The sequence below is a fragment of the Tamandua tetradactyla genome, chromosome 2 (assembly GCF_023851605.1).
Source record: "Tamandua tetradactyla isolate mTamTet1 chromosome 2, mTamTet1.pri, whole genome shotgun sequence".
NCBI classification, from domain to species: domain Eukaryota; kingdom Metazoa; phylum Chordata; class Mammalia; order Pilosa; family Myrmecophagidae; genus Tamandua; species Tamandua tetradactyla.
Genome location: NC_135328.1, coordinates 185,889,120 through 185,902,662, shown reverse-complemented (window position 1 = coordinate 185,902,662; position 13,543 = coordinate 185,889,120). Strand labels below are relative to the sequence as shown.

General features: G+C 45.5%; 1 protein-coding gene and 2 pseudogenes across 2 annotated transcripts in view; all 3 read left to right on the top strand.

Annotated features, from left to right (window-relative positions):
• Positions 1-13,543, top strand: part of BMP8A (bone morphogenetic protein 8a) — a 44,806-nt gene that overhangs the window by 18,993 nt on the left and 12,270 nt on the right. Inside the window, exons 4-6 of one of the 2 annotated variants that reach the window (XM_077150182.1) lie at positions 11,198-11,389; positions 12,088-12,167; positions 12,742-12,852. In XM_077150182.1, the coding sequence (XP_077006297.1) occupies positions 11,198-11,389; positions 12,088-12,167; positions 12,742-12,852 (383 nt within the window). The remainder of the gene's footprint in view (positions 1-11,197; positions 11,390-12,087; positions 12,168-12,741; positions 12,853-13,543) is intronic. The other variant, XM_077150183.1, reaches the window with a different exon arrangement.
• LOC143674451 (succinyl-CoA:3-ketoacid coenzyme A transferase 1, mitochondrial-like) lies at positions 2,274-8,351 on the top strand (annotated as a pseudogene).
• On the top strand, positions 8,499-9,356 carry LOC143654830 (translationally-controlled tumor protein-like; annotated as a pseudogene).

Here is a 13,543-nt window from a genome sequence, read left to right as displayed (position 1 = left end):
TGACACCTCCCCCACCTCCAGACAGGTGGTGCAGGTCCCACACCAGCAGAGATGAGACATGTAGATAGTCTGTACCCTTAAAGGGATGTGATGAAAGGGACACTTCACCTTGGAGGTCTTCCTGCCCAGACCTATAAACCCCATCTAACCTTGAGAAAAACATCGGGCAAACCCATACTGAAGGATATTCTATAGAATACCTGATGCATAGTCTCAAAACTGGAAAACAAGGAAACAAGGAAAGCCTGAGAAATTGTCATAGCCCAGAGGAATCTGAGGAGTCTTATCACCTGCATGCAATATGCTATCCTTGATGGCATGCTGGAGCTGAAGAAGACATTAGGCAAAGCCCAGCAAACCTCCAATAAGGTACAGTGTTCAGTTAAGAATAATTATGTATCAAATTTGGTTCATTAGCTCTGACAAATTCCTTACAGTATCGTAAAATGTTAACAGGTAAATGGGATGGCAAATATATGGGAGCTCTCTGTACTATCTTAGGAATTTTTCTGTAAATCTAAACTATTTTAAAATTAAAAAAAAATTTCACTAGGTGTAAAACATAAAGAACCCTCGGGCTTTTAGGGGGAGAAGCACTGTGGTGTCCACAAGTGGAGTCAGAGCCCTCAGGAGCCACCAGGTGAGAGCTGTCAGTGCTAGTGGGAAGCAGGGGGTGGCAGATAGGGAGATGGCTTAGGAATGCTGTAGAGGAGAAATGGTCAGGAAGTATTGATAGCTGGGGGTATAGGTGAGGAAAAGGGAGGAATCCTGAATAATACCTTGATTTTTTAAATAGATGTGTGGTTTTTTTCTCTTTTGTCTGAACTATGATTGAGATCTTTGGTAGACATCTGTGTGGAAATGTCACTTCAGGGAGAGTAGAGTGTTGGAGGAACAGGTGTGGGAGCCACTGGCATATAAGTGGATTTAAAGCCACCAGATGAGTGAGGTGACCTATGAAAGAAGTTTAGAGCTGAAGAATCTCTGGCACCTCCAATATTAAGAAGTCTTGCCAGGGAGATGCAGACTGAGAGGGACCAGGGAGGGAGCAAGAAAGCTGGAGAACAGGGGCCCATACCCAAGAAAGGGAACATTCCCTGAAGGAGGGGATCATCATTTGTGTCCTGCTGTGAGAGGATGAGTTAGGAGGGAGAAGTGGCCAAAGAATTTAGCCAGGTGGAGGTTGCTGACATCTTTGATCAGAGCAGCTTATAGAGTGTGCAAACACAGTCTGATTGGGGAGGGTGAAGAGAGCTCTGAGAAGGGCAGCATAGACAGTTGACACATCTTTCCAGAACCTTTGCTGGATGAAGGGAACAGAGAACAGGGTAGCAACTGGAAGAGAAGTGGGGTCAAAGGAAGGCCTTTCTGGTTAGGAGAGAGCTGCTCACTTCTGCCTGCTGATGGAAGTTAGTCAGTGGAGAGGTAGGAAAACTGCAACATCCTTGACTAGTTCCAGCTGGGGGGAATTCAGGGCAAAAGGAAGGGCAGACTCCTTAAGAGCAGCTACCCATCCGCTGTGACTGATGGCTGTGCTAGGCAAGGTGAACCTGAGTTCTCCCAGTGGGACTTATTAGGGGACAGGCACTCCCTGTTGCAGGTGTCAATGGGGTTAAACAAGGTCATGTGCCTGGCACAAAGTGAGCGCTCGGGGAGGGGTGACTGTGACCACCTCTGCCCCCTTAGCATCGTCATCACCCTTATGGTCACCTGGCAGTGCCTGTTCATTAGATGGTCGTTGGGTGTGTCCAGAGGCTCAGAAGGGTTTGGAGTTTTTGCCAGAGGCTCTACAGGGTCAGGCAGGAGCGGAAGGGGTTTGTGGCCAGTGTCCCCCAGCCGGAGGCTCTGAGCTCCCATCTGCCCTCTGCGGGAGGGGTGGAGGGGGGTGCTGTGGGCCCGGAGGGGCCTGGCTCGAGTCTTCCGCTGAGGGATGCTGACCCCGGGCACCCGTGTAGCATCACGGTGGCACGTAAGCAGCCCCTTCCTGTCCGGGCCAGGTTTGAGCATCTGGACCTCTGGAGCTAGTTAGCCTGGGTTTGAATCCTGCGTGTCCTTGCCTTGCTGCAGTCTCAGCGCCTCCCGTAACCTCTCTGAGCCCAGTCTCCTCTTTGGCAGCAGGGGGACTGCATCGCACCCGCCTGCAGAGGTGCCGAGGCATCAGTACATTCACCCTCCTGGGGCCCAGCGCCCTCCTTGCTCTGTGACGCAGCGGCGGCCTCGGGCTGGGTCGGGGGTCTCGGCCCCTGCTGGCCTCCACCCGGCACAGCTCTCAGACCTGCGGGCCCTCGATGGCGGCCCTGCTACTCCTCTGCTCGCGGCTTGGGCTCTGCACCCGCGTCGCCGTCTCGGAAGGCATGTGGAGCTGCACGGGTCCGACCGAGGCCTGTGTGTGTAGCTTTTCCTCCAGCACTCGTCTTCGCGTCAAATTTTATACAGATCCCGTGGAAGCTGTAAAAGACATCTCTGATGAGGCAACAGTCCTGGTCGGTGGGTTCGGGCTCTGTGGAATTCCAGAGAACCTGATCGGGGCTTTGCTGAAGACCCGAGTAAAAGGGCTCACTATTGTCAGCAACACGGTGGGGGTTGAGGACTTCGGTCTGGGCCTTTTACTGCAAACCAAGCAGGTAAAACGCATCGTCTGTTCTTATGTGGGAGGAAATCCACTGTGCGAGCAGCAGTACTTAGCTGGTGAGTTGGAATTGGACCTGACACCCCAGGGCACCTTGGCAGAAAAAATAAGGGCTGGAGGGGCTGGCGTGCCAGCCTTTTGCACCAGCACAGGGTACGGGACCTTGGTTCATGAAGGAGGTGCACCCATCAAATACTTGGCCATCATCAGTAAGCCTAGAGAGGTGAGAGAGTTTAATGGCCGCCATTTTCTTTTGGAGGAAGCAATTACAGGGGATTTTGCTTTGGTGAAAGGGTGGAAGGCAGACCGTGCCGGAAATGTTATCTTCAGGAAGAGCGCCTGGAATTCAACGAACCTATATGCAAAGCTGCAAATACCACAGTGGTAGAGGTTGAAGAAATTGTGGATGTTGGATCGTTTTCCCTAGAGGACATCCATATACCTAGTATTTATGTAGATCGCCTGATAAAGGGGAAACATTATGAGAAAAGAATTGAGCGTTTAACAATCCGAAAGATGAAGATGAAAAACCCAAAGATAATAAAAGGACACGTATCATCAAATGAGCCACTCTTGAATTTGAGGATGGCATGTATGCTAATTTGGGCATAGGAGTCCCTCTTCTGGCCAGCAATTTTATCAGCCCCAATATAACTGTTCATCTTCACAGTGAAAATGGAGTCCTGGGTTTGGGTCCATTTCCATTGAAAGATGAGGTGGATGCAGATCTAATCAATGCAGGCAAGCAGTCACGATTATTCCCGGGGCCCCCTTTTTTGCCAGCAATGAGTCATTTGCCATGGTTAGAGGGGGACACCTCAATCTAACAATGCTAGGGGGAATGCAGGTGTCTAAATATGGTGACCTGGCCAACTGGATGATTCCTGGAAAGAAGGTGAAAGGAATGGGAGGTGCCATGGATTTAGTGTCCAGTCCCAAAACCAAAGTGGTGGTCACCATGGAGCATTCTACCAAGGCAAATGAACACAAAATTGTGGACAAATGTACAGTGCCGCTGACGGGGAAGCGGTGTGTGAACTGCATCATCACTGAAAAGGCCATGTTTGACGTAGACAAAATGAGAGGACTGACGCTGATCGAATTCTGGGAAGGCCTGACTGTGGATGACATCAAAAAGTACACGGGCTGCGCCTTTGCAGTGTCCCCAAATCTCAAGCCAATGCAGCAAGGTGTAACTTAAAGTGTGACATAAACCTTTGTCAATGAAATGTGTGTTTTTCATTTTAACACCATAAGGTTTAACAGACAGGAAGTCAGGAATTGCATTTATACATTTCATAAGCAGTTTCACTCGTTTTCTCCTGGCATTTCAGACTTTCTACAGTTAGGTACCTTGTCCTCTCAAGAGGGATATGACTTCAGTTAAATAGAAGGCAAAAATAAGAGCTTAACTTACATGTTCTATAAGTGCCGAGAAAGCTCTCCGCTACAGTCAGTGTGGACATTTGATGCCATTTTCACTTTCTGTGATATTTACATGAAATATATATGGAGTTTTAGATGATCAGATAGGAAGGACTTCACTGATATGCTTTCCTTCATAGTTGAATCATGAAATGTAGAAAAATATGATGAGGGAGAAAATGACTCTACCCAGAGTATACCTAAGGCACCATTTTACTAGTACCATGAAAACTATAGAGGAACATATATATATTCATTTGGCCCATTCTGACTTTTTCATTTTGTTACAATATTTTATTTCCCTATAGTCACATCTCCTCCACCTTCAATTTCATTTTGTTGCTAAATTTTATTTCCCTCTAGCTCATGTACTTCCCCCACAATTCTCATAGCTAGATAAATATCCCTAGAATGAAAGCAAGACCGTCTCAGTGGGACAGTGAACTGGATGATGGGAGAGAGAGAAGACACTTGGTGTCGATATTCCAACAGGAAATTTCCTCTGTAAATAAAACACCTGAGCTCTGCTAAGGCTACAGCTTATGATATGAGGAACACTAGAACTAACTGATGAAGTTAGATGATCTTAAATCATAGTGTTCCCATGTCACCCAGACCAGACATCTAGATCCTTCCTCTCTGAATTTGAACCTCAAACTTGTCTCCTGGGTAATAATCCCCCATAACCCAAGAGTGGTTGAGAGATATTTTATTCTCAAGCCATAAATTCAAAAATTAAAAAGAGAAGTATAAGTTTATCTATATGTGTGTGTGGGGGGGTGTAAAGTGCCAAAAACCGTACCTAATATGGAGCATGCTCTATAAGCATAGTTCTGAAACAACCTGTGGGAGCATGTTGGTAAGGTCAGAAAATTCTAGCTAATCAAGGAAGTTCTTTCAAAGAGACCACTTTGTAGCATCATCTAGAAAGACTAGATCCTGGAAGGAGAAACAGGAAGGTGGAGACAGTGTCCAGGGGCATACAGCCTGGGGAATGGGGAGTGGCCAGGGATCATGACTAGGAAGTGGCCGGTGGAATACCATTAGTGCACAGAGGGATACTTTTCAGAGCTTCTAGTGATGGGGGACCTGATCTGCCCTGGGCGTCAGAAGGATTTCCAGCAGCAGCATGAACAAGGCATAGGTTTCCAGGAGTAGATAAGTAGAAGGTTGTTAGGGTGGTAGAAGGAAAAGCTTGAGTCATTTCCTTCTCATGTGACCAATTTTTAGAACTAAGCTAAGGTGCAAAAGCAGGCCTGGTCTTATACATGTCCACATCTAGAATTCCTCCAAGGGTTTCAACCCAGGCATTTGCATGACACATTGAACATCTTTCAACATGGCATAGGGTTATTTCCCCAACCTCAGGCTGAGGTGGGGCAGGGGCTATAGGGAAGGTCAGATAGCACTTGGAACAAAAGAAACCTTAGGAAAGATGGGGGCAGTGTTTTGCCTGAGCATGATTGGGAAGGACATATGAAGCAGGGCTTGCCCACCTGCCCTGGGATACACTAGGGCAAAGGAGCTGCCAAAACATTCTGGGCCCAGATGGAGTAGGCTCAGAATTCGGGTGAGCCTGGGGCTTCATGGGGCCACCAGGGACAAGAGGAGCAGCATCTTCCATCTGGTCCTATGGGAAGGCCACAGTATGTCCCACATCTTGGGGCATGCCTATGGCATACCTGTGAACTGCAAAGGGGATAGCATGCCTGCCATATAATCACAAGATCAGGTCTGGAAGCAGTGACCCTGGGCCCCCAGAGGGTCCTGCACTTCCCACCTGTTTGTCAGTGAAAGGGCCTACCCAGAGCTGGCCAGCCTAGAGCCTCACCACCAGTACTGCCTGAACCTTTTTCCTCAACCAGCTGGAGCCAGAGCATTCTGCCCATGATGGGTTAGGCAAAGACCAGAGCCTGTGGGGAAGGAGGTCTCTGGGTCTGGAAGGAGGGCTAGAGGGGCCTTTTTCCAGGACTGCCAGATTAGGGCCCTGAAAGAAGACCAGGTCTTATTCCCTTGCCTCCCCAGCCTTACCTCCAAGCCATGCCCTGGCAGTTTGCTGGGGATGGGCAGGAATATCCTAGCTCTGTGCTGCTTGTTCAGGGCCTTGGACAGTTACTGCTCTGTCTGGGCCTTAGTTTCTGCAAAATGGGAAGTTAGGATAAGATGCTTCCAAGGATCCTCAGTTAGGCTCACCTGCTCTTTGGGAGCAACCAAAGCGCCCCTCAGCGCCCAACACAAGACTTGGCTCAGTGGAGCTCTTTGAGGGTTTGTTGAAGATTTGATCCAAAACGTCTATCTATTCTGCATCAAAGAGACCCAGTAAGATCCTTTATCAAGTAGTGAAGAAAGCCTTGGAGAACCATTATATCTCCGTAGCCTGAAGGTAGACAGAGCTCTCTGGGGATAGGCCTGAGTGTTTCTCCAGTGTGCCAGACCACTTCCAGTGTCAGCCAGTCAGTGGGGCTTTAGTGCAGTGTCCTGCATTGATAATGTAGACACTGTTGGCATCAGCTCTTTTCTCTCCTCATTGTGGCTTTATTGGCCTTTTCCTTCTACCTGTGCCTTCTGCTTCCTTATAGCTCTGCTTGGTCATAACTTTGGCTTGCCATGATCCAAACTTTATCAAATGGCTTCTGTTTCCTTCTAGTATCTGTGCCACTAACAATCTCCCTATCTCAGCAGCTCTTGTCTACATTCCCGAGAGGGAGCCTCGAATTGGCCCAGTGCATTTATTTGTGGCAGGTGATGTCAGAGGTCAAAGGTTAGTTTCTGGATTGATTGGTGGTTGATCATATGTGGCCAGTGGACACCTGGTCTAAAGCACTGCTGCTTAGAGGCTGACCTTTGAGCAGAAAGGTAGGTGGGGCAGGCAATGTCCTTAACCTGTAGCATACAATAGAAAACCATTTTAGACCTACTGATGGTACAAATATATATATATGTGATGTACAAGTAAATGCATATGTATATGTTTACCGAAAAACATGTGTGTTAATGTCTTAACAAACATAAAAATGAGTTGGACTTATCAGTAAAGATTATTGTAAAGCCTGGAAACATCCTAGAGTAAATTAAGCAGATAATCAAAAAGTACTGGCAAAGTCCCATGAGGAAGGGAAAAAAGAATACGGAACTATTAAACCTTACCATCAGGGAGCCCCTGATACTGTGTCAAATTTTAAGGATACCTAAATCAATAGGCCATGGCCTCAATCATGAGGCCTACTCTTATAAAGCTTATACAGGTACTGGAGAAGCTTAGACTACCTATAGGCATGCCTAACAGTTACTTCTGGAAGACCTCTGTGGTTGCTCAGATGTGGCCTCAGTCTCTCTAAGCCCAACTCTGCAAGTGACATCGTTACCCTTCCCCCTACATGGGACATGACATCCAGGGGTGAAAGTCTCCCTGGCAACGTGGGAGATGACTCCCAGAGATGAATCCAAACCTGGCACCATGGGATCAACAATTCCATCCTGACCAAAAGGGGGAAAAGAAGTGTAATTAATAAGGTATCAGTGGCAGGGAGAGTTCAAATAGAGTCGAGAGGCTACATGGAGGTTGCTCTTAGGCAAGCTTAAGGTAGACTTGGCTACCTATCATAACCTGCCAACTCCCAACCAGGACCATTCCAGCCAATCCTAAAGAACACCTAGGGCAATATATAAGAATCCAGAAGGGTTCCAGGCACTAGAGTAACTTTCCAGAAACCTACAACTTCCAGATGGGTCCCTGGTCCAGATAAGACCTGAAACCTAGCCCAGGCTCTCCAGAACATCAGATAGTTCCAACTTCTTACCCCATATTAGTGACAGACCCTTCCAATGTGAAAAATTTAGAATTGCCATAGCCCAAACAACCCCAAAGAGAGGTATGGAAAGATCAAAGGTGATGGTGGAATTATACAGAGAAGATAGGAATTAACAAATGAATATGAATGCTGAATCATTAAATTGATATCTCTTTTGGTCTCCAGCATTTTAGAGCAGCTAGAAGTAAAAATGTAAAACTGAAACTGTAACCCATGTCAAAGTCTGAAATATGTTCTACAACTAATTGTGGTGCTGTGCTTTGAGATTTATAGCTCTTTTGTATATATGTTATTTTTCACAAAAAAAAATGAGGGAAAAAAGTCAATTGTGATGATAAAACAATATTTAAGCCCTCTAGCCTCCTATATTCTGGAGCAGCTAGAAGGAAAAATATGATAGGATCATATGGTAGCCCATGACAAACTCTGGGATCTATCCTGTAACCACTTGTTGAAGAGTGCTTTGAAAACTATTGCTGTTTGCTTTGCTTTGTATATATGTTATATTATATAATACATACAATTAGAAAAAGTAAAAAAAAAAAAGTATAAAATAAAAAAAACCAGGACATTACAGCACAGTGATTCCTAATTAAACTAGAGTTTATATATAGTTCACTATTGTCAATAGTAAAATTATAATAATGTTCTCTTATCAATTATAATAAACCTACAATACTAATGAAATATATCACAACTGGAGGTGGGTATGTATATGAGAACTCTGTATTGTCTACACGATCTCTCTTTCTGTAAATCTACTTCTCTAATAAAAAATTAAATGTTAAAAAAAAAAAGATTTAGGCTTTTCCGCCCATTCCTCCTCTCCCCCAGTGCCACTCAGGCCACGGCGCTCACGTTGCGCTCCAGGCTCCTGCCACGCAGCACCACCGCTGCCTCCCTCCAGCCTGCCATCATGATCATCTATCTCAACCTCATCAGCCACAATGAGATGTTCTCTGACATTTACAAGATCTGGGAGATTGCGGATGGGCTGTGCCTGAAGGTGGAGGGAAAAATGGTCAGTAGGACAGAGGTTGGCATTGATGACGTGCTCATTGGTGGAAATGCCTCCTCCCCTGAGGGTCCGGAGGATGAAGGGACCAAAAACAGTCATCGCCAGTGTTGATACTGTCATGAACCATCACTTACAGGAAACCAGCTTCACAAAAGAAGCCTGCAAGAAGTACATCAAAGATTACATGAAATCAGTCAAAGACAAATTTGAAGAACAGAGACCAGAAAGCATAAAACCTTTTATGACGGGCTGTACAACAAATCAAGCACATCCTTGCTAATTTCAAAAACTACAAGTTCTGTATTGGTGAAAACACGAATCCAGGTAGTATGGTTACTCTCCTGGTCTATCTTGAGGACAGTGTGACTCATACATGATTTTCTTTAAGGATGGTTTAGAAATGGAGGAACTTGGCAATTTCTTGGATCTATCACCTGTCATCATAACTGGCTGCTGCTTTTCATCCACATAATACCAGGACTTAGATGGGCTGATGCCATCTTGAACTCATTTATTTTGACCTTGATATATTTGGAGCGGAGGCATTGTTTTTAAGAAAAACATGTCATGTAAAAATAAAAATGCATTTAAATTCATTTGAGAGACTGCCTTTTAGTTTAGTATAGTTAAACTAAATTCATCCTGTAGTATTCCTGGAGAACCTAGAGCCTGTTTGTAGATAACTGCTATGTAGCATAAGACTGTCTTCAGATAATGTCTCCAGTTAACCTACTTTTGGGGCTGGAATATAAAAACAAAAATCAAAGTCTTAAGAGGATATCATGTTCATAGCAGTGCTAATATTTGAAGTGGGTCTTTATACGTTTGATTGTCTAGAAACAGAAGTAATTAACTCTGGAAGAGTTTTACCAAAAGAATAAAGTGTCTGTAATACTCTTTGGGGAAAAAAATGAGCTACTGACAATGTTCCTACAATTTAGTATGAGAAATTTTCAGGGGAAAAAATAAAGAGGGACTGCTGCATTTTTATATACATATTGAAAGCCAGGAATCACCTCTAAATATCTAATGATAAGGTAGTATCTAAGTAAATTATGGTGTATCCACTCAAAAGAATTTTATACATTTAAAATTTTTATTGTTGAAACATATTAATAGCTGGGAAAATGTTTTAGTGAAAAAGCTGAGGGGAAATACAGACGTTTTGCTGTGCTGTTAACTATATAAAAATTAAATTGACACATGAAAATAGCCAGAAAATTGAAAATAAATGTTTTGGAGTTGGGGAAAAGTTTGAGTGATATTTCTTCTCAAAAGTTTCTGTACTGTTGTTAATATATTATTTTTATTATTATTTTTTAAAGATCATTTGGAAATACAACCAGATACAAGAAAATGGTTTTATTAGTAGACTTTTACATTTCTAGGGCTAATTACCTTGTCCTTTCATGACATTCTCAGCCTTTAAGCAGTTGTGGGACAAAAATCTCATTTTTATAGGTTTTACTATACCTGGGGTAGAGGCCCAAATCATGGCCCTATCTATAGCTTTTTTTTTTTTTTTTTTTTTAACATGGGCAGGCACCAGAAATGGAACCCAGGTCTCCAGCATGGCAGGCAAGAATTCTGTCTGCTCAGCCACCATGGGCCACCCACCTTTTTTTAAAAAAAAAACCTTAAATCCAGGTTCGTGGATAAGGAATTTAGTCTCTGGAATTAGACTAATTTGGGTTGAACCCTTAGCGCTGGGACCTTGTTCACATGTGTCAGCCTTAGTGCTCATTGCTGGGGTCAGGGAGATGATCAATGCCATGCTCTTGGGCAGAACTCAAACACTCACTACATCTAGCAGTTGCTGCGTTTAGCTGCATGTCATCTTAATTCTATATAAAGGTCCCCTGAAGGTAGGGGACATGAGATAGAACATGGAGCCTTCAAACTGCAGTAAGGTCCCTGATTCTGAATCATTGGGAGTGTAACTCTGAGTCGTCACTGAATGACTTTGAAGTTTCTTCTGTAAAATTTGAAATACAGACTGAATGAAAAAAATTGTGTGAAATAACTGTGAAATGTGTAAAGTGCTATGCAAATATCAGTTTTCATGATTTTTACTAATGATGTGTGCACTTCTCCAAGGACCTGCACATCCACTGTCTCCTTCGGGCCTGTCTACAGGGAAGCAGGTGGACCTACAACTCAGGTCATCAGATGAGGAAACTGAGGCACTGTGGGTCCCCCTCAGGTCTGCAACCTCCATGCCTTGGGGCCTACCCTGGCCTCAAAAGAGATCCCTACTGTGTCCACATGCAGGGGCACCACCCATGAGTGACCGCCTTTCTCCTCTCTGTCCAGGGCACAGCATGGATCCCAGCCTGGCTGGTCTGCTGGGGCGACAGGCACCATACTCCAGACAGCCTTTCATGGTCACTTTCTTCAGGGCAAGCCCGAGTCCTGTCCGAGCCCCTCGGGCAGTGAGGCCCCTGAAGAGGAGGCTGCCGAAAAAAAATGAGCTGCCACACACAAACAAACTCCCAGGGATCTTTGGTGAGGTCCAGGGCAGAGCCTAGGTGTGAGGACTGGCTGCTCCACTCTCTCAGGCCTCTGAGCCTCTGCATGCATTGTCCCTGCCACCTGGATATCCCCTTCTCTGTCCTGGCTCCTCCAGGAGCCTCCAGAAGCCTCCATTGGAATCACTTGTCCCTTCCCCTGGGCAGCCACAGCATCCTACAGCCCTGGGTTCTACCGTGAACACCTGCATATCCACACTTGTTATGGGAAGGTCTCCCTACTAAGCTGAGCCCCTGGGGTGCAGAGACTGGCCTGACCTGCCATGTTCCCTCCTTCGTGGGAAGTTGGCTCTTTGGTGGCCCCAGTGTGAGCACACTTGAACATGTAGAATAGACACGGTGTGGCGTGGCTGGAGAGGGTGGGCTGGAATCAGGAGGAGCGTCCAGAGGAAAGGCAAAGCCATAGCATGGCCCAGGATCCTGTTTAGCTGTTATAGAAGCATCAGGGTGTACACAGGGTAAAGACAAGGGAGGCCAGGCTGAGCCTGGAATTAACTCTGGAGTGAGAGGAAATGACCTAGAGCTGGCTTATAGCACAAGCAGAGCTCCTGGGAGAGGATTTATAGGACCAAAAGGTTTAGTTTCCAATTATTTATTTGCATGCTCCCTGGGAATACCCCCAGTAGCTGGACATAGTTGGGACCCAGAAAAGACTGTGCTGTCTGTCCTCTGCAGATGAGGTGCATGGCTCTGACGGGCGGCGGGTTTGTCGAAGGCATGAGCTCTACGTCAGCTTCCAGGACCTCGGCTGGCTGGTAATTTCCGACTTTGCTTCTTTCTTAAATGATAAAGCCTACCTTTAGAACATAAGTGTATCTCCAGGGGGGAAATAGAATTATGGGTGAGTAATTTTTTATGTGTCTTTTTCTTCTATATTTTCCAAGTTTTTAAAGTGATAACATTACTTCTATAATGAGAAAGGATTTTTTTGTAAAAATCATGAAAATGGAGACTATCTGAATCCTTAGCCAACTAAAATGTTAGAGCTGCCAACAGAGAAACCTACAGCAGCGTGGGGCATTGCCTTTGCGTATTTGTTGGGACTTCAGCTTTAGGAAATGTGGGCAGAGGAGAGCAGGCTAGGTGAGAATGCCATAAAGCACTGAGGGGGTGTGAAAGGTGTGTGCCCAGCCCATCTGCTCAGGGTCTTTGGGTCGATTTCAGGCCTTTGGTGCTGGGTCCTGAGTAGAGAGCCCAAGCATTGGTTGATGGGGTCCTGAGGTACTAGGAAGGTGACAGGCAGCCCCGAGTCATCCTGTGGTGGAGGTGGACTACAGGGCCAAGGAGGAGACACATGAATGGGGTTCACTCTTTTCCTTCACCCCCTAGGATTGGGTCATTGCCCCCCAAGGCTACTCGGCATATTATTGTGAGGGGGAGTGCTCCTTCCCTCTGGACTCCTGCATGAACGCCACCAACCATGCCATCCTGCAGTCCCTGGTCAGTATGTGGGCTGTTCTGGGTCACCCCTGGGGTGGGGGTGTGGGCTCTAAGGGAAGGAGATTGTATAGCTAGGAAGTGAATGACAGCCCTTGCTCCATGTCTTAGGAAGTTTTCTTAGCACGGAATGAGCACATGTAGTTAAATTCACATGTAAGATTACAGGGTACCAGGGGCAGGGGTGGAGAAGGGGGATTAGGCTTAATTGGTACAGCGTTTCTATTGAGGTGATGGAAAAGTTCTGATAATGGGTGGTGATGGTAGCATCGTATTGTAAATACAATTAACACCATTAAACTGCATTCTAGAAGTGGTTAAAATGGGAAATTTTATCTTATATGTATGTTACCACAATATTTTTTTAAATTCACACACATATATAGAAACTGACACCTAATACTCCCACACTTGAATATGCAGACTCACATCCACCTGAACATATATATACCCCACAGACATATACTAAAAAGTCAAGTACACAAACCTTTGTATGTACTGCAAATGCTCATATGGGGCATCTGTGTACCGATGTGGAGACCAAGACCCTACAGGCAGACCTGCATGTGGCTGAGCGCAGAGCGCACAGAGACGACACACACGCACTCATGTGGGTATCTATGTGATCTTTTTTCTTTTTTAACTTTTTATTTTGAAATAGTTTCAAACTTACAGGACAAGTGCAAAAACAATA